This window comes from Scyliorhinus canicula, chromosome 21 (assembly GCF_902713615.1).
Source record: "Scyliorhinus canicula chromosome 21, sScyCan1.1, whole genome shotgun sequence".
In the NCBI taxonomy this organism is placed as follows: Eukaryota; Metazoa; Chordata; class Chondrichthyes; order Carcharhiniformes; family Scyliorhinidae; genus Scyliorhinus; species Scyliorhinus canicula.
Genome location: NC_052166.1, coordinates 23,365,897 through 23,387,482, shown reverse-complemented (window position 1 = coordinate 23,387,482; position 21,586 = coordinate 23,365,897). Strand labels below are relative to the sequence as shown.

General features: G+C 45.1%; 1 protein-coding gene across 3 annotated transcripts in view; it reads right to left on the bottom strand.

Annotated features, from left to right (window-relative positions):
* The window catches only part of abca2 (ATP-binding cassette, sub-family A (ABC1), member 2), a 577,021-nt gene that overhangs the window by 373,209 nt on the left and 182,226 nt on the right, over window positions 1–21,586 (bottom strand). For 2 of the 3 annotated variants that reach the window (XM_038782183.1, XM_038782185.1), the window contains exons 2-3: window positions 12,424–12,517; window positions 6,153–6,155 (exon numbers count right to left, since the gene is read on the bottom strand). In XM_038782183.1, coding sequence (XP_038638111.1) covers window positions 6,153–6,155; window positions 12,424–12,517 — 97 coding nt within the window. The remainder of the gene's footprint in view (window positions 1–6,152; window positions 6,156–12,423; window positions 12,518–21,586) is intronic. The other variant, XM_038782184.1, reaches the window with a different exon arrangement.

Genomic DNA, 21,586 nt, shown 5'->3' with positions numbered 1-21,586 from the left:
TTTGAACACTGAGGAAAAACACTCGCTGCAAGTTTGCTCAAGCAGCTGGTCGCTCGATGCTGCTCCTTAATGCGACATTCCTCCATCACACACACCCCCCTCTACCTGCCCGCTAGCTTGCATTAAAAGAGGACGGAGATGAGAGCAGAAGCCAGATTTATGCTATGCTGCACTTAGAGGTGCCCTGGTGAATGTTACTGACACATCCACGAATGGGGGGAATACAGCGCTTCCTACGACTGCCAACGGGAACAGTATTTGTTTTAATTATTTCTTAGTCATTCAAGCTCAGCTTGGCCTGAAATCTCCACCACAGGATTAACAAACTGGTTGCTTGGGAAAGAATCTTAGTTGCGGCAGTGACTTTAACCACTCCATCACAATATCCAATAATGTTTGAAAGTTGGGTTAGCCTTTAATGTTTGGTTGTGATGAAATGAAAGCTGTTTTCGGTATAGCAGAAGCACAGGCTGCTTAGTTCACAATCCAAGTGAATGCCACATAACATTCCACAAGGGCAATACCCTTACTAAATTGAAGTCAAGTGCGTTGCAGAGTATGTGACAGTGTTCATCAGTCCTCAGGTCTAGTCTAGTCATTACAATTAATAGTTGAAGGAGACATGTTATCGCTTGATCACAACTCGAAGCAATGCAGAAAGTTAAACTACTTTCCCACGTCGCTTTGCCTGAAGGAAAAAAAAAACATCCAAACCAGTAACTTACAGACTGGACAGCATGCAGCATGGCAGCAAGTCAAGCAGGTGGACAGGTGAAAAGAAAAGGATGTTACAAAGAAAGAAAACACACAACGAGGAAAGGAAAAAAAAATCAAATATTAAAATGAATTGAGAACTCTGAGAATTCACCATAATACAATAAATACAATAAATACTAAACCACAGAGTGTGTGTGTGTGTATGTGACTGCGTGTATGTGTGTGTGGGTGTGTGTGGGTGTGTGTGTGTGCACGAGTATGTGTACACGGGTATGTGTACACGAGTATGTGTATGAGTGCGTTATGTGAGTATGTTTATACGTGTGCGTGCATGAGTGTATGTATGTGCGAGTATGTGTGTGTGTATATATATATATATGTGCAAGTGTGTGTGTGTGTATGTGCAAGTGTGTGTGTGCCCGTGAGTGTGTGCATGCCCGTGAGTGTGTGTATGGGTGGTCTCAGTCTGTCAATATAAATGATGTGACACCTTCCGTTGCTCTTCAGATGTTGATCTAGTTAGAATTGTCTGCCGTGCCCCAAGCCTTCTTTCTCATGTGACAAGAGACTCAGAACCTGTAAGTGCTGTAAGCATGAATGAATTATGACGCCTTCTGATACAAGTAAAGGAACAAGTGGTGAGCTCTGTCAGCATTATATTCTCCAGGCAGTGTTAAGGCGGGGCATGGGGCAAAAGAAATGGGATACTCCCCAAAATTTCACACGTGGCTGATCTTTTCTCTGGTTTTGCTGTTGAAAGTTGCAGGATCATCTCAGAGCATAAAGAGAACTTGAATGGCATGTGGGCTGAATGTTGCCACGGGCATTACTGCAACAATATAAAGGAGGAGGAACAACATATGGATTATGAAATAGAAGTGACAGTAGGATCAGGTTCGAATGAGATAAATTGCACTCTCTTCTCCTCCCCTGTCCCAGCTAAGTGGATATAAAGGACATTTGCTATCACATGCTTCAAGAGTTCCACTTGGACTAAAAAAAGATAAGGACCCGGAGTGTGGGTCGTATAAGCACAATGTGGACGCAAAAGTATTGGCGAATGTACTGGCGGGTAGGCTGGAGGAGTGCCTCCCGAAGGTGATAGATGAAGATCAGACGGGGTTCGTGAGTGGGAGGTCGCTCTTTTCAAACAATGTGGTTATGGGACCGGCGGAGGGGAAGGAAACAGAGGTGGTTGTGGCACTAGGCGCTGAGAAGGCGTTTGACCGGGGACAATGGGGGTACTTGATGGCCGTTTGGACGGTTTGGGATTGGACCAAGATTTGTGAACTGGGTAAAGCTACTACATAAGGAACCGAGGGCGAGTGCCCGAACAAGCAACATCAGCGCGAGATACTTTTCTCTCCACCGTGGGACGAGGCAGGGATGTCCTATGTCCCCCCCTGCTGTTTGTACTTGTGATTGAGCCGTTGGCCATCACATTAAGAAGTTCGGGGGTATGGAATGGAATAGTGCGGGGTGGGGGAACAGAGCATAGGGTGGCCTTATATGCCGATTACTTGTTGTTATACGTGTCGGAACCGAGTGTGTTAATAGGGGGAATATTGGAGCTGCTTCAGGTGTTTGGGTCTTTCTCGGGGTACAAACTAAATCGAGACAAGAGTGAGTATTTTGTGGTGTCTCGGCCGGGGGTGGGGGGCTGCCATTCCGTAGGGCAGGGATTCACTTTAGGTACCTGGGGGTGCAGGTTGCCCGGGAGTGGGGAGGGGGGGGGGGGGGGGGAGTGGGAGTGGGGGGAGGGGGAGGCTCCGCAGGTACAACATTTCTAGCTTGGTGGGGAGAGTGAAAGCTGATCTGGCAAGGTGGGATGGTCGCCCTCTGTCACTGGCGGGTCGGGTACAGGCGGTTAAAATGAACGTGTTGCCGCGATTTCTGTGTATTTTTCAATGTCTACCGATTTTCCTGCCAAAGGCTTTCTTCAGGGAGATTGAGGGAAGGATTACTTCCTTCATATGGGGAGGGAAGGTGACCAGGGTTAGAAAGGTGCTGTTACAGAGGGGAAGGCAGGCAGGAGGTTTGGGTCTCCCGAACCTGATGCATTACTACTGGGCGGTGAATGTGGAGAAGGTGCGGAGCTGGGTCAGCGGGGTTGATTCCCAGTGGATCAGAATGGAGGAAAGTTTGTGTAGGGGGTCAGGAATGAAGGTGCTAGCAACAACGCCTCTCCTGATGGCCCCGGGGAAATACTCAGGGAGTCCGGTAATAATAGCTTCATTGAGAATTTGGAGGCAGTTTCGCCAACAATTCGGGTTGGGGGCAGGGTCAAGGGAAATGCCGATTCGGGGAAACCACGGATTTGAGCCAGGGATGTGGGATGGAAATTTTCGGAAATGGGAGGAAAAGGGGATTAAGACACTAAAAGATTTGTTTCTTCGGGGTCAGTTTGCAGGGTTGAAGGATCTGGAAGCGAAGTATGGGCTGGAGCAGGGGGAAATGTTTAGATACATGCAGGTTCGAGATTTTGCCAGAAAGGAGTTTCAGAGCTTCCCAGTGGAGCCGGCCTCCACATTGCTGGAGGAAGTGGTGACGACAGGGGGACTGGAGAAGGGGGTAGTGTCGGCGGTTTACGGAGCTAGTTTGGAAGAGGAGAAGGCACCACTGTAAGGGATCATAGCAAAGTGGAAGAGTTGGGAGAGGATATGGAGGAGGGGTTCTGATGTGAGGTGCTCCGGAGAGTGAATGCCTCCACCTCGTGTGTGAGGTTGGGGCTGATACAGCTGAAGGTGGTATACCTCACGGGGGCGAGTTTGAGCCGATTCTTTGAAGGCGTAGAAGATGTGTGTGAACGTTGCGGGGGGTGGAAAGAGGGCCGCTAATCACGTCCATATGTTTTGGTCCTGTCCAAAGCTAGAGGATTACTGGAAGGAGGGTTTTAGGATAATTTCTAAAGTGGTGCACGTGAAACTGGACCAGGGCCCCCGAGAGGCCATGTTCGGGGTGTCGGACCAGCCAGGGTTGGAAACGGGTGCAGAGGCAGATGGAAGGCGGATCCTGATGGGTTGGAGAGCAACCGCTCCACCCTGTGCCCTGGCGTGGCGGGGGGACCTGTTGGAATTCTTGACTCTTGAGAGGTTAAGTTTGAACTGAGGAGAAGCTCGGAGGAGTTCAACAATTCATGGGCATTACTCATTATGCACATTCAAGAACTGGATAACATCGAACATTAGTTGGGGAGGGGTGGGTGGGAGGGTTGTGGGGAGGGGGACTGTGTGTGTTAATGGAACTATGGGTGATTCCTAATTCCTTTTTGTCATTTGTTTATGTGAACATGCGGGCTAATGTTTGGGGTTTGGTGAGAGGATGGGATCGCTGTTATTGATATGGGGATTGACATATCTGTTACTGATTATTGTTTATTGTTGGTGGGTGTAAATTTGGAGAAAATGTGAAAAATGAGGAGAATAAAAATATGTTTTAAAAAAAGACTTGAACTTGGTACCAAGGTATCTGACACACCAGAACTAAACTTATCAAGAGCCAGTGTTGTCTCAATGCCACCTGAACATTAAAATTAACTCGCAAGTAACTGCAGACATGGGATGTGGGTACGGCTGGCTAGGCCAGCATTTATAGCTCATAACTTCCTTTGTGAAGTCCATGCGGTGTAGGTACACCCACAGTGCTGTTAGGGAGGGTGTTCCAGAATTTTGACCCAGTAACAATGAAGGAATGACAGTACAGTCCCAATTCATAGTGGTGTGTGAATTGGAGGGGCATTGTCCCTATGTGGTGTTCCCATGCACCTGCTGCCCTTGCCCTTCTAGGTGGCATAGGTCACAGGTTTGGAAGGTGCTGCTTAAGGAGCCTTGATGAGTCCCAGCAGTGCATCTTGTAGATGATACCCACGGCTTGGTGCGTGTCAGTGGTGGAGGGAGTGAATGTTTGTGGAGGGGATGCCAATCAAGCAGGCTGCTTTGCCCTGGATGGTGTCCAGCTTGATCAGTATAGTTGGAGCTGCACTTATCCAGGCAAGCAGAGAGTATTAAATTACTGTAACCAACCTGTGCCTTGTAGATAGTAGACAGGCTTTGGGGTGTCAGGAAGTGCAGGATTCCTAGCCTCTAACCTACTTTGAAGCCACATGACTAGTCCAGTTCAGTTTCTGGTCAATGGAAACTTCCAGAACGTTGATCCTGGAGGATTCGGCGATGGTAATGCCATTGAATTTGAAAGGGCAATGATTGGACATGGGCATTGCCTGGCACTTTTGTTGTGCAAATGTTACTTGCCACTTCTCAGCCCAAGAAGCCTGAATGTTGTCCAGATCAACTGCATGTGGACACGCATTGCTTCAATCTGTTTGGCTATATGACAGTACAGATCTTGATGATGATAGACAATTATTTTTGAATGACCTCTTTAGCTTCTTGCACTGGGCATGTCAAAAATAGACCTGCTCTTCAAGTGGAGAGATTGAAAATACTCCATACTAAATTCCCTGTCAAGATCCCAATCTCCTACCACAAATGGAATAAACTTCATGAGTTACTAGGGGAGGCCACTGGGTGGAGCAGCTCACAATATCAAGCAAGAGTGTGCAGATACAGGATCTCTGCCCTTCCATCCCCACATCCACTACCCAATCCCCGTTAGTTTGCTGGATGATCGCGCAGCGAGGCTGTCTATGGGTTGGCCCCTGCAATCTGAATGACTCCATGTTACCTGGCTTCAATATTTGGGGTGCAGGACAGAGGGAAGGCAAAACATCAGCAGGTTCTGAGGTTTGTAAGAGAATGCAGTAGTAGAAGCGAGTTTATTGACAAATTATCTTTGAAACGTTCACACTAATTGACTTGCGGCAGTGTTGTCAGAACATAGAACATACAGTGCAGAAGGAGGCCATTCGGCCCATCGAGTCTGCACCGACCCACTTAAGTCCTCACATCCACCCTATCCCGGTAACCCAATAACCCCTCCTAACCTTTTTTTGGTTACTAAGGGCAATTTAGCATTGGCCAATCCATCTAACCTGCACGTCTTTGGACTGTAGGAGGAGGCCGGAACACCCGGAGGAAACCCAACGCAGACACGGGGAGAATGTGCAGACTCCGCACAGACAGTGACTCAGCGGGGAATCAAACCTAGGACCCTGGCACTGTGTAGCCACAGTGCTATCCACTTGTGCTGCCCAGAGGTTGCTGTATGAAATTACTTGACTCCAGCTCAAAGTGACTATTTTGTTTTTATGTTCGAACCAGGTGTAGCTGCAATTATGTGATTGAGTGGGTATTTTTAAACTTAGAGGAGTGCACAGGAACATAATGAGTCTGCACATTCTGAACCAGCACAAATCACAGAGACAGAAAATACAGAGTATTGGAGACAATTAAATCAGTGCAAAAACAAAACAGGCAATTATTGCATGCAACCTGTGGACGTAACCAGCAAAGTAAATGGGAATATTAACATGTAACAGACTGTCAGTCAACAAACCCTCTCAGAGAAAAGGCCTTTCTTCATTATAATAAACCTTATGTCATTCCCTATAAGAGTAGTCTTTGCAAAATATTGCTGCTTTTTGCTCATTTATTTGCTCCTTTTACAAAGGAATATTGCAAAAAGTAATTGGTAGCTGTAACAAAAATTGACACTCAATGACAAAAAGATTAGAGTTAAATTGTGATTTTTTAAAAATCCTTGCATCCAAACTGAAAAAAAATTGTAGTGGCTACATTTCAGACTTTACTAAAATCCTATTGGACGGCAAAGTATAATCTAGGCCAATAAGGAGTTATTGGTTGTTGAAGCCTTTCCTATCAGGCCCTCCTTTCCCAAGGTCTCTCCGGCCAATGGCAGTGTAGCAACAAGATGCGAGGGTCAAGGTCACCATTGCTGGTTGAGAACAGACAACCTCTTATCTCGTCCCTTACTTCAAACGTCCGGCTTCACTCATTTCTTGTTACTTCAAGGGGCGGCAAACCATACCTATGGCTTGCATTGAGCAAAACAAGTTCCCTATGACTAGTCCACCTGACAACAGGGATTGTGATCAGTTGAGGACCTTGCAACCAAATGGCTCTGTAAAACCCAGTAAATGTGATACAACAGGGTAGGCTTCAAATCTAGGCTTTGCATGTGGAAAAATCCAGGGCTGTTAAGTCACAGTAAAATGACACTGCATTAGAATCACAGAAACAAGAGCGAGCCATTTAGTCGCTGAAGCCTGATCCACATTTCAGTTAGCTAATGGCTAATCCGTTATTCCATTCCATCTATCCGCCTCAGTAACATCATTTAAAAAGAATATGCACATTTCATTTTTCTTTCAAGTCAGACGATTGGCTGTAGGCAAAACAAAACTCATTATAAACCTCCTCGGACACTATCCCTTCACCACCACCACTAGTTCAGAGTTCACTTACCATCAGCAATGGTCCTGGAGCAGAGAATAGGCTTACTAAATGACCCAAATATTTAGTAAGGCAGTAGAATAGCAGAGGACACCAGATATCTTCCTTTCACCTACAATTATTGTGATTGTTGGAACGATAGAGAAACCTAAGAAGGAACCTTTGTGACTGTACAATAAATAAAAACGAACAGCAATGGATATAATTTTGAAAATGCCAATAAAAAGATTTGTTTCAAAAGGTGACTGTTGGAACGAGGGTATGCAAGATTTTGATAATTCTACCAATTTTTATAATCTGTAACACGGTGTTATTCTGTAGCCACAGTTTAAATTAGATTGTTCAGTTTGAATTTCTGCTAGTTGGTATGCTTTACACGAGCTCAAGTTGTTTGTGAAGAAACAATATTGTATTATTATTTTATGACTAAATTCCTTTGAGTTTTGAGTTGAAGCCTTAATGTGCCTTAATGGCCCACAATACAATTATGTGTTTTATAAAATTCAGTTTGAAGAGTTGGCTAAAACAGTCTGAATTTAAGGTGATCTTACATATAAACAAACCATGTATTGCTTTAATTGATTTCTACCAGAGGAGGGTCTTTATTTTCTGATATCTATGGGGCTTGGATTCAAATGTATTGACAAGAGAATGTGGCTTTATTTATGGCTTCTTTGTCTCTGGTAGGAAATGTGCATTTGTTAATGATGGAATGCAAATGGACATGCACTTATTTTTAGTCTAGATGGCTCCAGTTAGAGGTGGGGTGATACAAGATGATTTACACCTTAAGGCCATCAGTGGGATGGGTTTGGACCAAATCCAAAAAAGGAAGAGCTGAATAACGAGAGATAAATGTTGAAGAATTAGTGGGCGGGATTCTCCAACCCCCGCCTGGTCAGAGAATCGCCGAGGGGGCGGCGTGAATCCCGTCCCACCGCCGACTGCCGAATTCTCCGCCGCCGGTTTTCGGGCGGAGGGCGGGGATCGCACCACACCAGTCGGGGGATGTTGGCAGCGTCTCCCCCCACCCCCCCCCCCCCCCCCCCCCCTCGGCAATTCTTTTGGTCTCGATGGCCGAGTGGACGCCCGTTTTCGGCCAGAATGGCCCCGGAGGGGGGGGCACGGTGGCCTGGCCCACAATCGGGGCCCACCGGTCTGCGGGCGGGCCTGTGCCATGGGGGCACTTTCCCTCCGCGCCGGCCTCGGAAAGGCTCAGCCATGGCCGGTGCGGAGATTTGGAAACAATGTTGTCTTCACTGCTTCTTATAAAGCAAATGTAAAATATTGTTCCCTAAATTTTACTTGATTTATAAATAGCAGTTATTTGTTCCTTGTAGGTCAAGCAAAACTGAGGTCCTGAGTGTTAGAATTAAAAATTTGGAGAGTTTCTTTTTTAATTAGAAGGGGTTTGTACCTCAAAATCCTAATCTGTACAGGCATGTTTCCACTGGAAAACTGAATTTTTTTCCAATTTTGCCCACTGTGCGTCAGCATGAAACACTCCCTAAATTTGGTGTGTAAAGGTTAGGTACCACATAGGGCTCCCTCTACTCAGTGTTAATCTCAGAAGATAAATAGAGTTGTAATTGAAGATTAGAGTGGATTTTTCATCCCATTAATATGGACTCGGGTTTATAATTCAGATTCCACAGACAGAAGGCCAGTGCTGCCATCCAGTTGCCTCGCTAAGTATTCTAACGGGAAAAGCAGCATTCCAGGGAGATGCAGCTACCACACAATTCCCGCTCACCTGATGTGGACACAAAAAGATGACAAAGGTATCACAGGGTCTCACCCCCTCAATGTAGGTGGATTGGCCAAGTTAAATTGCTCCTTAATTGGAAAAAAAAGTTTAAAAGAATATGGATCTCACAACCACAAGGAATAGTTGAGGTGCGAGGCGTAGATCCCTTAAGGGAAACCATGATGTGGAGATGCCGGCGTTGGACTGGGGTGAGCACAGTAAGAAGTCTTACAACACCAGGTTAAAGTCCAACAGGTTTGTTTCAAACACTAGCTTTCGGAGACTGCTCCTTCCTCAGGTGAATTCCACCTTCCACCATTCACCTGAGGAAGGAGCAGTGCTCCGAAAGCTAGTGTTTGAAACAAACCTGTTGGACTTTAACCTGGTGTTGTAAGACTCCTTAAGGGAAAGCTAGAGAAGAACCTCAGTAGGGTTCGCAGAGTCTCAAACGAAGCATAAATATCAACGTAGTCCAGTTGGTCTGTTTGTGTACTGCAAATTATATATAATTTTACGTAACTAGTTCTACAAGTGTGCCTATTCATAGATTTGGAGCTGCAAGGATTAGAACATGTTAGTTTATTGGCCAGGTATGACTGAACATTGTTTCAATGATAAAATCATCTATGTAGGATCATTATTGCATTAAGTGCATACAGATAGAGGCCGGCAGGAAGTGAGCTGGAAGTTTCTATGACAATAAAGCCGATGCCAAACATTAAAGCTATCAGCTCAAGTGAGTCACAGAATGGACAAAGGGCAAGATTTCAACGTATTTTCAATTTTACCACCACCTTCTCGAGGGAAATCAAGGATGGGAAATGAATGCTGGCCTAGCCAGCGACGTCCACATCCCGTCACCAAATTAAAACAAAACATGTGGTGCAATCGTGGCTTTTGTACTGCGGTTTGCCATTTGCTAATGATAAAAGTTAATCTTGGACCTTGACAGCCCAAACAATTAATGCCGGAAAATCATGTCACAGACGGGGCAGCAGGGTAGCATGGTGGTTAGCATAAATGCTTCACAGCTCCAGGGTCCCAGGTTCGATTCCCGGCTGGGTCACTGTCTGTGTGGAGTCTGCACGTCCTCCCCCTGTGTGCATGGGTTTCCTCCGGGTGCTCCGGTTTCCTCCCACAGTCCAAAGATGTGCGGGTTAGGTGGATTGGCCATGTTAAATTGCCCGTAGTGTCCTAATAAAAGTAAGGTTAAGGGGGGGTTGTTGGGTTACGGGTATAGGGTGGATACGTGGGTTTGAGTAGGGTGATCATGGCTCGGCACAACATTGAGGGCCGAAGGGCCTGTTCTGTGCTGTACTGTTCTATGTTCTATGTTCTATGTGGACTTCCATTCAGAAGAAATATGAAATCAGATTTCTGGCATCCAGATTATATTTTCAAAATGTCCATTGAGTCCACCACAGACGGGTGAAAGCCCCACCCAGCATGTTTGTGTACTGGAATGTTGCAATGCAATCAAATAATCCTGTTTTGGGCAGCACGGTGGCGCAGTGGGTTGGCCCTGTTGCCTCACGGAGCCGAGGTCCCAGGTTCGATCCCGGCTCTGGGTCACTGTCCGGGTGGAGTTTGCACATTCTCCCCGTGTTTGCGTTGGTTTTGCCCCCACAACCCAAAGATGTGCAAGGTAGGTGGATTGAGCACACTAAAAATTGCCCCTTAATTGGAAAAAATGAATTGGGCACTCTAAATTTAAAAAATAAATCCTGTTTCCTCAACATCAAATGAATCAGTTGTGTTGAGTGGAGTGTCCTCTTTTTTTCAGGTGAAGAGGATCATTTCTTCCTTCAAGCTGCGCTTCAAGGACCTCATCCCACTGTGTCACGCACAAATGTTTTGTTCTCTCCTCCCCAAAGTGACCCTCTTGGTGTGAATGAAATCTCGTCTCATTGTTAATGGGCAGGACACTAATTCCTTAATTGGTTCCCACTGATTAGATTGTTATTTTCCGACAGAATTAAATGTTTGAAGCAGATCATTCCCGAAACAGTGCACTGACTAATAGTTTCTGATTGGAGCTGCCCAGCCTAAAGGATAAGAAATGGACTGGATTTCAGTTCCAATCTGAAACCCCACAGGTAATTGCTGTTGTTCAAATGCTGTCATTATTGCATCGCTGCGTTTCAGCCATGAGTGTGGAAAGGATGAGAAAACAAACGGGCAGAAAAGACAGAGAGTCACCCCATTGAAACGTCAAGATGGACCAACACGAGGATAATGGCATCAAGGACGGGATGGCATCTGTAGAGGTAGAGATTGCACCATATAGAAGCTAAGTGGTTTGATAGTTAATGTACACATTGCCAATGTGATCTCCTGAAAAGGTTGTGATCACCTGAAGTTAGCAGAAAAAAAAAATTGCAGTGGGTTTTTTTTCCTCTTTATTGGCCCCGTTTTTCTTCCTGGTTCATTGCCTCTTCCAGAAGATTGCATGGTTGCCATGAGGTCAGAAGAATTTAGTCTTAATTCTCCAACTCTCATGAGTGTGGGGCAGATTTGAGTGACCAGTTGGCCTTTCTCTGTCCATCAACTTTCTCTGGTTCTTTGTTTGAAAATCAGCCTCGAGCATACAGAATCTCACCAAACAATGGTGTCTGCTACTGTCTGGGGAAGAACAGGCCAAGAACACAGCTGACCAACCTAGTTCCACAAATCCACTCTTAAGTGTATGTAAGTAGAGGACTGGGAATGCCACCCACTCCAAACCAGATGAGTCCTGATCTTTAAACTGAAGCTCACATTGTGAAAGGAGATATCAAGAATGAGAAAGGTCTTCGGATAGTTGGCAAATGACTGAAAGTGAATCGAGTTAGTGGATGGTGGCAAGGTGGTGGTTGGTGGGGGCGGGGGGAGGGGGCGGTGTAAGTTAAATTCAGGTGCTTGGACTCAAGTTGAGGACAGCATCAGCTTACAACTAATTTCACGTGGTTAAATAGTCTTGCAATCTTCACCTCAAGCTAGCAGGCAAAAAAATGCCCATTTCCATGAGGTGCCGATAAGGAAACACTTGAGGGGAAAAAAGGCATTTGAGAGCACCCGAATAAATAACTATCAAGGTGAAGGAAGCATCTGAACCTTAACTTTTAACTAGCATAGTTCCATAAATCCTTTGTTTCTCAATGTTCTTACTTCCAATTAAATAGGGAACACCTCTACCTCAAACCAGATCAACCCTAAATCTTTAAATTTAAGCTCAGACTCTGAAAGTAGACTTTAAGAATCGGTACGCGGACTTAAAGAATTGTCACTTCAAAGACTGAAGCACAGACGTTTTAGTTATCCCACCATCTAGAGAAACAAAGTAACTTGGTGCTTTTTGTCACTGAAAAATTATGTTTGAATTCTAACTTTCCTGGTAAAATTAATTATCCATGAATTTCTGCATTTCCTGTTCCACTTGAAGGGTACAGCCCCATCCGCAAATCCACCAAATTCTAAAATCCCAAAGAGCCACTCCAATTAAAATGGATCTCAACAGGTGGGTTTGGACTCCACTCTCCCAACATAAAGTCAATCCCATTTTTACTACAATTCCAACAGCATTCAGATCAGTTGCTCCAAATACTGTACCTTCTTTGACGGGAATGGTTGGTTTCTTCTGTCGAAGTCCCAGCAAAATGAAAAAGAGAACCAATGGTATAAAGATCTCGAACGCCAGTACCCACTGTGAAAAAAGAAAGGGAGAATGAAATTTAGCACAGGAAAAGCTATTCATAGCAGCCATCAACCTCAAATTGTCAAGCATTCACATCAAGTCTTCCCCTACGATTGGCTTTATAGTGATGCTCCGACAAGACCATAGAAAAAGTACTGCGCAGGAGGAGGCCATTCAGCCCATCTTGTCCATGGTAGCCTGAGGCCACCCAGATGCCCTTTTTAATCCCACCTTCCTGCATCCGGTCCATAGCCATGTAGTTTAGAGCGCTTGAGGTGCAGATCCAGGTACCTTTTAAAAGAGCTTCAGGTCTCTGCTGCCACCACCAACTCGGCAGCGAATTCCAGACTCCCACCACCCTCTGTGTAAAAAAAGTCTTTCCTCATGTACCCTCTACACCTTCTGCCAATTATCTTGAATCTATGTCCCATGGTTCTAGAATTCTCCACCAAGGGAAACAATTTTATCCTGTCCGCTCTATCTCTTCCCCTCATAATTTTGTACTAAATGAAGTCACCCCTCAGCCTTCTTTGTTCCAAGGAAAATAGTCCCAACCTATCCAATCTCTCCTCGTAGCTACACTTTTCCAGCCCTGGCAACGTTCTTTTAAACCTTTTCTATCCTCTCTCCGGAGCAATTACGTCCTTCCTGTAATGTGGTGACCAGGATTGCACACAGTACTCTAGTTGTGGCCTCACCAGTGTTTTATACAATTTCAACATTATATCCGTACTTTTATATTCTATACCTCTGCCAATAAAGGAGAGCATTCCATAAGCTTTCTTTCCAATCTTGTCTACTTGAACTGCTGCCCTTGGGGACCTGTGTACTTGTACGACAAGATCTCTCACCATCTACCCCCTCGCCTAGTATATTCCCATTTATTGTGTACTCCCTATAACTGTTTGACCTCCCTAAATGCATGACCTCATACCTCTCTGTTAAATTCCATCTGCCACTTTTTTGCCTACTCCACCAACGTATCTATATCATTTTGGAGATTATAGCTATCCTCTACACTGCCCACCATTCAGTCAATCTCTCTTTTATCTGCAAATTTCGCAATCGTACCCCAACGTTCATGTACAAATCATGAATATATAACACGGACAGTAAGGGTCCCAGCACTGAGCCATGTGAAACGCTACTTGAAGCAATTTCCCATTTGCCCCAACTTCCAGATTACCTCCCACTAATTGGCAAAACTGAGAATTGACTGTGTGTCTTTCAATCCAAACTTCATCGCTTACCCCACAGAGAGACTTGACAGAATGCTTTTTGTTAGACTGCATGTAATAGCACTGCAGAGAGCACATGTCCCACCCATGCGCATTTGCAGCCCTTGTATTAATGAAACTGCCCGCATACAACGATTCTTAATCCCTAATAATAGGCTTTCCCCATTCCAATTACTTTCCTCAATTCAGACCACATGACCAACCCAAATCTTGCATCTGCTACATATAATAAAGACACTGCAGTAAACATGAACTCTCCTTGACACTAAGATCATTTAATCAACTGAAGGGGAAAACTGCACATACGCAAATGCACCTTCAGGTTGACGTCAGGAGAAACAGTGTTTTTGCTAATCTCCAGAGTGCCTTCACAACAGACACTATTTCTCAAGAGTCAGAAGTGGTGTGAAGTCCCAGTCTATAGATTTCAACACATCATTCAACCCAACACTTCAGTACAGTGCTGAGGGTGTGCTGTGCTTGGATGTGTTATCTTCCATACTAGGCACCAACTCTTCAGGTCCCCACATAATGAAAAGTAGAGTATCCCTGGTATGGTGTCCAATAGTAAACCTTCAAATAGCATCGCAATTGACCCTGTGGGTCATCAGGTTCCAGTTTCAAGTCGCACTCCAGGACTTGTAGAATCACAGAATTTGCAGTGCAGAAGGAGGCCATTCAGCCCATCGAGTCTGCACCAGTCCTTGGAAAGAGCACCCTACTTAAGCCCACACCTTCATCCTATCCCCGTAACCCAGTAACCCCACCCAACCTTTTTGGGCACCAAGGGCAATTTAGCATGACCAATCCACCTAACCTGCATATCGTTGGACTGAGGGAGGAAACAGGAGCAGCTGGAGGACACCCATGCAGACATGGGGTGAAGGTGCAGACTCCGCACAGACAGTGACCCAAGCCGGGAATCAAACCTGGGACGCTGGAGCTGTGAAGCAACTGTGCTAACCACTGTGCTACCGTGCCAACTGAGTCCAAAAGCCAAGGCAGACCTTTCAGTGCAGGACTGAGGTAGTCTGCGCCGTCTGATGAGACATTAAAGAGAGCCAACTACCTGCCCAGGTAGCTGGATAAGATACTAACGGACTCCTTCGAAGTTCTGGCCAATATCTATCCTTCAGCCAACATCACTGAAACAGATTATCTGGGTCATTATCATATTACTGTGTTGGATCTTGCTGAGTACACACTGGCTGCCCTATTTCCAACATTGCAGCAGTGACTACACTCAAAAAGTACTTTGTTGACTAAAGTGCTTTGAGACATCCAATGGTTGTGAGAGGTGCTAAATAAACACAAATTTTTTTTCTTCCTTTCAACGTTTATTTATATATCTTTTATTTCAATAACGCTTGTGGGAGTTGGTTGTGTACAAATTCTCTGCGTCTGCCACAATTCACAACATTGGTTGCACTTCCAAAGTATGCACTTCCAAACTATATTGGCTGCATTTGCTTCAGGAAGCCCCGAGGACATGAAAGGTGCTTTATAAATGCAATATCTTTCCTTCCAAGAGAATGATCACACACTCCATCGATACCACAATTTGAATTAACGCTATCTTTGGAACCTGAGCAACACAACACCAGAGTCTAAAAGAGGTAAAAAGATGCACACCCACTGAAGATATGATTCAATAAGTGGAATTCAAAGAGCCGTCAAGACCATTGTTTTTAAACCTCCTCAGTCCATCCTTGCGAATCGTTACTACTGCACATTCAATATATCGCCTGCTCCTCAGATGAGGGTAACATAGAGCATACAGTGTAGAAGGAGGCCATTCAGCCCATCGAGTCTGCAGCGACCCACTTCAGCTCTCACTTCCACCCTATCCCCGTAACCCAATAACCCCTCCTAACCTTTTTGGACACTAAGGGCAATTTATCATGGCCAATCCTCCTAACCTGCACGTCTTTGGGCTGTGGGAGGAAACCGGAGCACCCGGAGGAAACCCACGCAGAGACGGGGAGAACGTGCAGACTCCGCACAGACAGTGACCCAGTGGGTAATCGAACCTGGGACCCTGGCGCTGTAAAGCCACAGTGCTAGTCACTTGTGCTACCCAACGGTTTGTCTTTGGTACTGAGAAGGGTCTCTCAATCAGTTGACATCTTAAGTGCTTCCGGTTCCACGTAATAACCTGACTGTTCAGCTCCCCAAAGGGATGGCTAAATATTGAAGATGCGAGTTCTGCAACACAGGAAAAGGAATTTTTTAAAAACCCAGCAAATTAGGAGCGCCCGCTACGAAACTCTAACACATCTGACTGGAACAGAAACAAAGTGCATTCTGTACACAAACAGCAGCACTGACTGAAAGGCCAAAAAAGGAAAACTAATAAACTTGTTTATCTTGTCAGAGAATTCCTCAAAATGTGACAGTGGTCTCAGTCCCTCTCCTTCAGGATGGACTGAATGTGAAATCCTTGCTCTCCTCCTTGGAACCTTATACCTCATCTGTCCCATTGCAAATGCATGTCAGATGCAGTATAATGTGAATAAATATAAGGTTATTCACTTTAGTATCAAAAACAGAAAGGCAGATGATCTGAATGGCTATAAATTGAGAGAGGGGAATGTACAATGAGACCTGCGTGTCCCCGTACACCAGCCGCTGAAGGTAAGCATGCGGGTTCAGCAGGCAGTGAAGAAGGCAAACCATATGTTGGCCTTCACAGCAAGAGGATTCGAGTAGAGGAGCAGGGATGTCTCACTGCAATTATACAGGGCCTTGGTGAGACCACACCTGGAATATTGTGCACAGTTTTAATCTCCTTATCTGAGGAAGAATCTTCTTGACATTGAGGGAGTGCAATGAAGGTTTACCAGACTGACTCCGAGGATGTTATGACTGAGAGATTGTGTCGGTTAGGATTATATTCCTTGGAGTTCAGAAGAATGAGGGGAATCTCATATAAACCCATAAAATTCTAACAGGACTAGACAGGGTAGATGCAGGAAGTATGTCCCCGATGGTGGGGGAGACAAGAACCAGGAATCACAATCTGAGGACACGGGTAGACCATTTAAGACTGCGATGAGAAGAAATTTCTTTATCCAGAGAGTGGTAACCATGTGCAATTTTGCTGCCACATAAAATAGTTGGAGCCAAAACATTGCATGTTTTCAAGAAGCAGTTAGATGTAGCACTTGGGGTGAATGGTGGAGCAGGCTCGAAGGGCAGAATGGCCTATTCCTGCTTATATTTTATATGTTTCTACGCTACAAGCAGTCGTTTTTCTCTGTCATATCAGGCTCAAACGCTATACATTGAAGAGGTCAGCATTTACCATTGTCAGGGTTTTGGAATAGACACACTCCAAGAGGAACCCTGAAGTTGGCCGAGGACGTCCATTCCTTGAGATGTGAAATGAAGGAATAGAACATGAACCATTTCCTATTTTTATTTCAGATTTCCAGCAACCACAGGATTATGTCTTTCATTCACTGCCCACTTCTCTTCCGAGAATGCTCAAACTCGAGAAGTTCTGCTGTTCCATTAACAGGATTTGAGTCGATCTAGATCTCTAACATATTCCTCCTCTAACATATTCCAGCTCTGATGAAAGCTTATCGAGCCGAACCGCTAACTATAATTCGCTCCCAGATGCTGCCTGACTTTCTGAGTGTTCCCAACATTTTCTGCTTTTCTGACATTCACAGTCGGAATGTCCATCCACAGTCGGAATGTCTATTAACAACTAAAATGTCAATTCACAGCCTTAAAGTCCATTTGGAGCCGGAATGTCCATTCACAGCCGGAATGTCCATTCATAGCTGGCAGTACCTTGTGCTGTTGCCTGATTTGAAAGCAGCTACGTCAATCAAAGAGCTCTGTGCCCTTCCATAGTATAGATATAGATCTCTGCCCCCTGTGGTTCAATTTGATATGTTGCACAGTCTGGCTGGGAGGGACCATTTAGAAAATACCCAGGAAGTCAAAAAGACTTTCTATGCACAGATCAAACGATCAAGAGCAAGTGATTAGAGTCCATCTCTTTGAGGAGGTGGGAGTGGCCATTTAGGATCTGCACTGGCATTTCACTGTTAAAGCTGCATACCCTCATGCTGGGTAAAACTAATCCCAAAAGCTTCCACAATTAAGCAGTTCCATCACCCTATCTGTACTTCAAGTTTTTATTTCAGATACTGTGCCAACCAAGGCTTTCACCTCGAGTCAAAAGTGTGTGTGTTCAAGTCCAACTCCAGAGACTTGAGCAGGTTAGAAAAAGCTGACACTACTGAGGGAATGCTATACTGTTGGAAAGTTTTTCAGATGAGACACGAGGCTGAGGCTCCACGTGCTCTCTTGGTCAGGTGTAAAAGATACAACAGCACTATTACAAAGAAGAGCAGGAGGGTTACCCCCCCCCCAAGGCTAATATTTATCCCTTCGCCTACATTACTAAAAACAGATCAGCTGTCATTATATAATTGTTGTCTGGGAGCTTGCTGCGCGCACAGTTGGCTGCTGCATTTCCTGCGTTACACCAAGGACCACATTTCAAAAATGCACAAATTGACTGTAAAGCACTGTCAATCACGGAGGTCAGAAAAGGAGCTATACAAATGCAAACATCTCTTTTATTTTTATCGCTTGTTTATTTAATGAGGGGTGTTATAAATGTTCTGTTTTGTGATTTTAGATGTCAAGAACCATTGTGTTCTGCAACATAACGCTGTTGAGGGGCTGTTTAGCTAAATCGCTGGCTTTGACAGCAGACCAAGCAGGCCAGCAGTACAGTTCGATTCCCATAACAGCCTCCCCGAACAGGCGCTGGAATGTGGCGACTGGGGGCTTTTCACAGTAACTTCATTGAAGTTACAATAAGCGATTTTCATTTTTTCATATCGATTGAATATCGTAGGATCTCCATCGCTTGGTTGCAAAAAGCATTAACATTGCTTTAACCCCACTACAACCTCGGTGTCATTGTACCCGCACTGGCTGAGTGGTCATCACTGGGCCTTCTAAAGTTTGCAGGCAACAAGGGCGAAGAGACTCCCAAGAAAAATGTGTGGAGGAGATGGGAGAGACAGGACTGCACACCCTGTGGCCAATCTAATCCATCCACTGGAGGCCCAGAGCTGGCAGAAGCACCCAAGTGGACACAAGCCTGCCATACAATAGAGTTGATGATGTGGAGATGCCGGCGTTGGACTGGAGTGAGCACAGTAAGAAGTCTTACAACACCAGGTTAAAGTCCAACAGGTTTGTTTCAAACACGAGCTTTCGGAACGCAGCTCCAACCCGAGGTGAATGGCGAGGTATGGTGAGGAACATACTTCGCCATTCACCTGAGGAAGGAGCTGCGCTCCGAAAGCTCGTGTTTGAAACAAACCTGTTGGACTTTAACCTGGTGTTGTAAGACTTCTTACTATACAATAGAGTGGCAGCATGGCCACTCAGTTCTTCCTGTAACAATCGAAACTTTGAGGGCGGTACGGTGGCGCAGTGGCTAGCACTGCTGCCTCACAGCACCGAGGACCCCGGTTCGATCCCGGCCCCGGGTCACTGCCCGTGTGGAGTTTGCACATTCTCCCCCGTGTCTGCATGGGTCTCACCCCCACAACCCAAAAAATACGCTGGGTCGGTGTATTGGCCACGCTAAATTGTGCTTTACTTGGAAAAAAACTCAAGGGCTACTCTAAATTTATACAATATTTAAAAATTAATTGAAACTTTGGACTTATCCATTACTTCCTTCAACAATGCTTTTTTTAAAAATCTGCGCTTTCTACCCCCATCACAAAGCATTCCGTTACTTGGTTGGGATGTTGAACAAATCCGAATGATTCAGCACACAGAATTCTTTAACTCGCATTCCCCTTGCATCGTGGGTTCACCTGAGCAAGACTCCAGCGTCTGCCCGTTTTGTCTGCTCCGAATCTGCGTGCGGGAAAATTCCCTCGCCCCCATATTAAAGAAATACCACGATCGCTGGTACGAATTTGAAATTCCAACTGACAAAAAAGTGTAAGGGGAAGCCAGATTAGCAAGAGACAGAAAATAAAAATCTTCTGGGAGAGATGAGGAGGGATGAGAGGAGACTCTTGTGCAGAATAGACATTTCTGCAGGTCCACTGGACCGAATTTATGTGCTATACGAATTTACTTTCCCCAGCAAACAGCTTTAATTCATAAGGACATAAGAACATAAGAACTAGGAGCAGGAGTAGGCCATCTGGCCCCTCGAGCCTGCTCCACCATTCAATGAGATCATGGCTGATCTTTTGTGGACTCAGCTCACACTTTCCAGCCCGAACATCATAACCTTTAATCCCTTTATTCTTCAAAAAACTATCTATCTTTATCTTAAAAACATTTAATGAAGGAGCCTCAACTGCTTCACTAGGCAAGGAATTCCATAGATTCACCACTCTTTGGGTGAAGAAGTTCCTCCTAAACTCAGTCCTAAATCTACTTCACCTTATTTTGAGGCTATGTCCCCTAGTTCTGCTTTCACCCACCAGTGGAAGCAACCTGGCCGCATTTATCCTATCTATTCTCTTCATAATTTTATAAGATCCCCCCTCATCCTTCTAAATTCCAACGAGTACAGTCCCAGTCTACTCAACCTCTCCTCGTAATCCAGCCCCTTCAGCTCTGGGATTAACCTAGTGAATCTCCTCTGCACACCCTCCAGCGCCAGTACGTCCTTTCTCAGATAAGGAGACCATAACTGAACACAATACTCCAGGTGTGGCCTCACTATCATCTTATACAATTGCAGCATAACCTCCCTAGTCTTAAACTCCATCCCTCTAGCAATGAAGGACAAAATTCCAATTGCCTTCTTAATCGCCTGTTGCACCTGTAAACCAACTTTTTGTAACTCATGCACTAGCACACCCAGGTCTCTCTGCACAGCAGCATGTTTTAATATTTTTCTGTTTAAATAATAATCCCTTTTGCTGCTTTTCCGACCAAAATGGAGAACCTCACATTTGTCAATATTGTATTCCATCTGCCAGACCCCAGCCCATTCACTTAACCTATCCAAATCCTTCTGCAGACTTCCAGTATCCTCTGCATTTTTTGCTTTACCACTCATCTTAGTGTCGTCTGCAAACTTGGACACATTGCCCTTTGTCCCCAACTCCAAATCATCTATGTCAATTGTGAACAATTGTGGGCCCAACACGGATCCCTGAGGGACACCACTAGCTACTGATTGCCAACCAGAGAAACACCCATTAATCCCCACTCTTTGCTTTCTATTAATTAACCAATCCTCTATCCATGCTACTACTTTACCCTTATTGCCATGCATCTTTATCTTATGCAGCAACCTTTTGTGTGGCACCTTGTCAAAGGCTTTCTGGAAATCCAGATATACCACATCCATTGGCTTCCCGTTATCTGCCGCACTGGAAATGTCCTCAAAAAATTCCACTAAATTAGTTAGGCACGACCTGCCCTTTGTGAACCCATGCTGCATCTGCCCAATGGGATAATTTCCATCCAGATGCCTCACTATTTCTTCCTTGATGATAGATTCCAGCATCTTCCCTACTACCGAAGTTAAGCTCACTGGCCTATAATTACCCACTTTCTGCCTACCTCCTTTTTTAAACAGTGGTGTCACGTTTGCTAATTTCCAATCCGCCGGGACCACCCCAGAGTCTACTGAATTTCGGTAAATTATCACTCGTGCATTTGCAATTTCCCTCGCCATCTCTTTTAGCACTCTGGGATGCATTCCATCAGGGCCAGGATTTGCAAATTCTCAGAGCTTTTGACTTGGTGTCAATACTTTCGGTTCAAACGTTTATTATAGAAATTTAAAGGCCTCGACGGTCACTTTTTCTTTAAGAAAAATTCT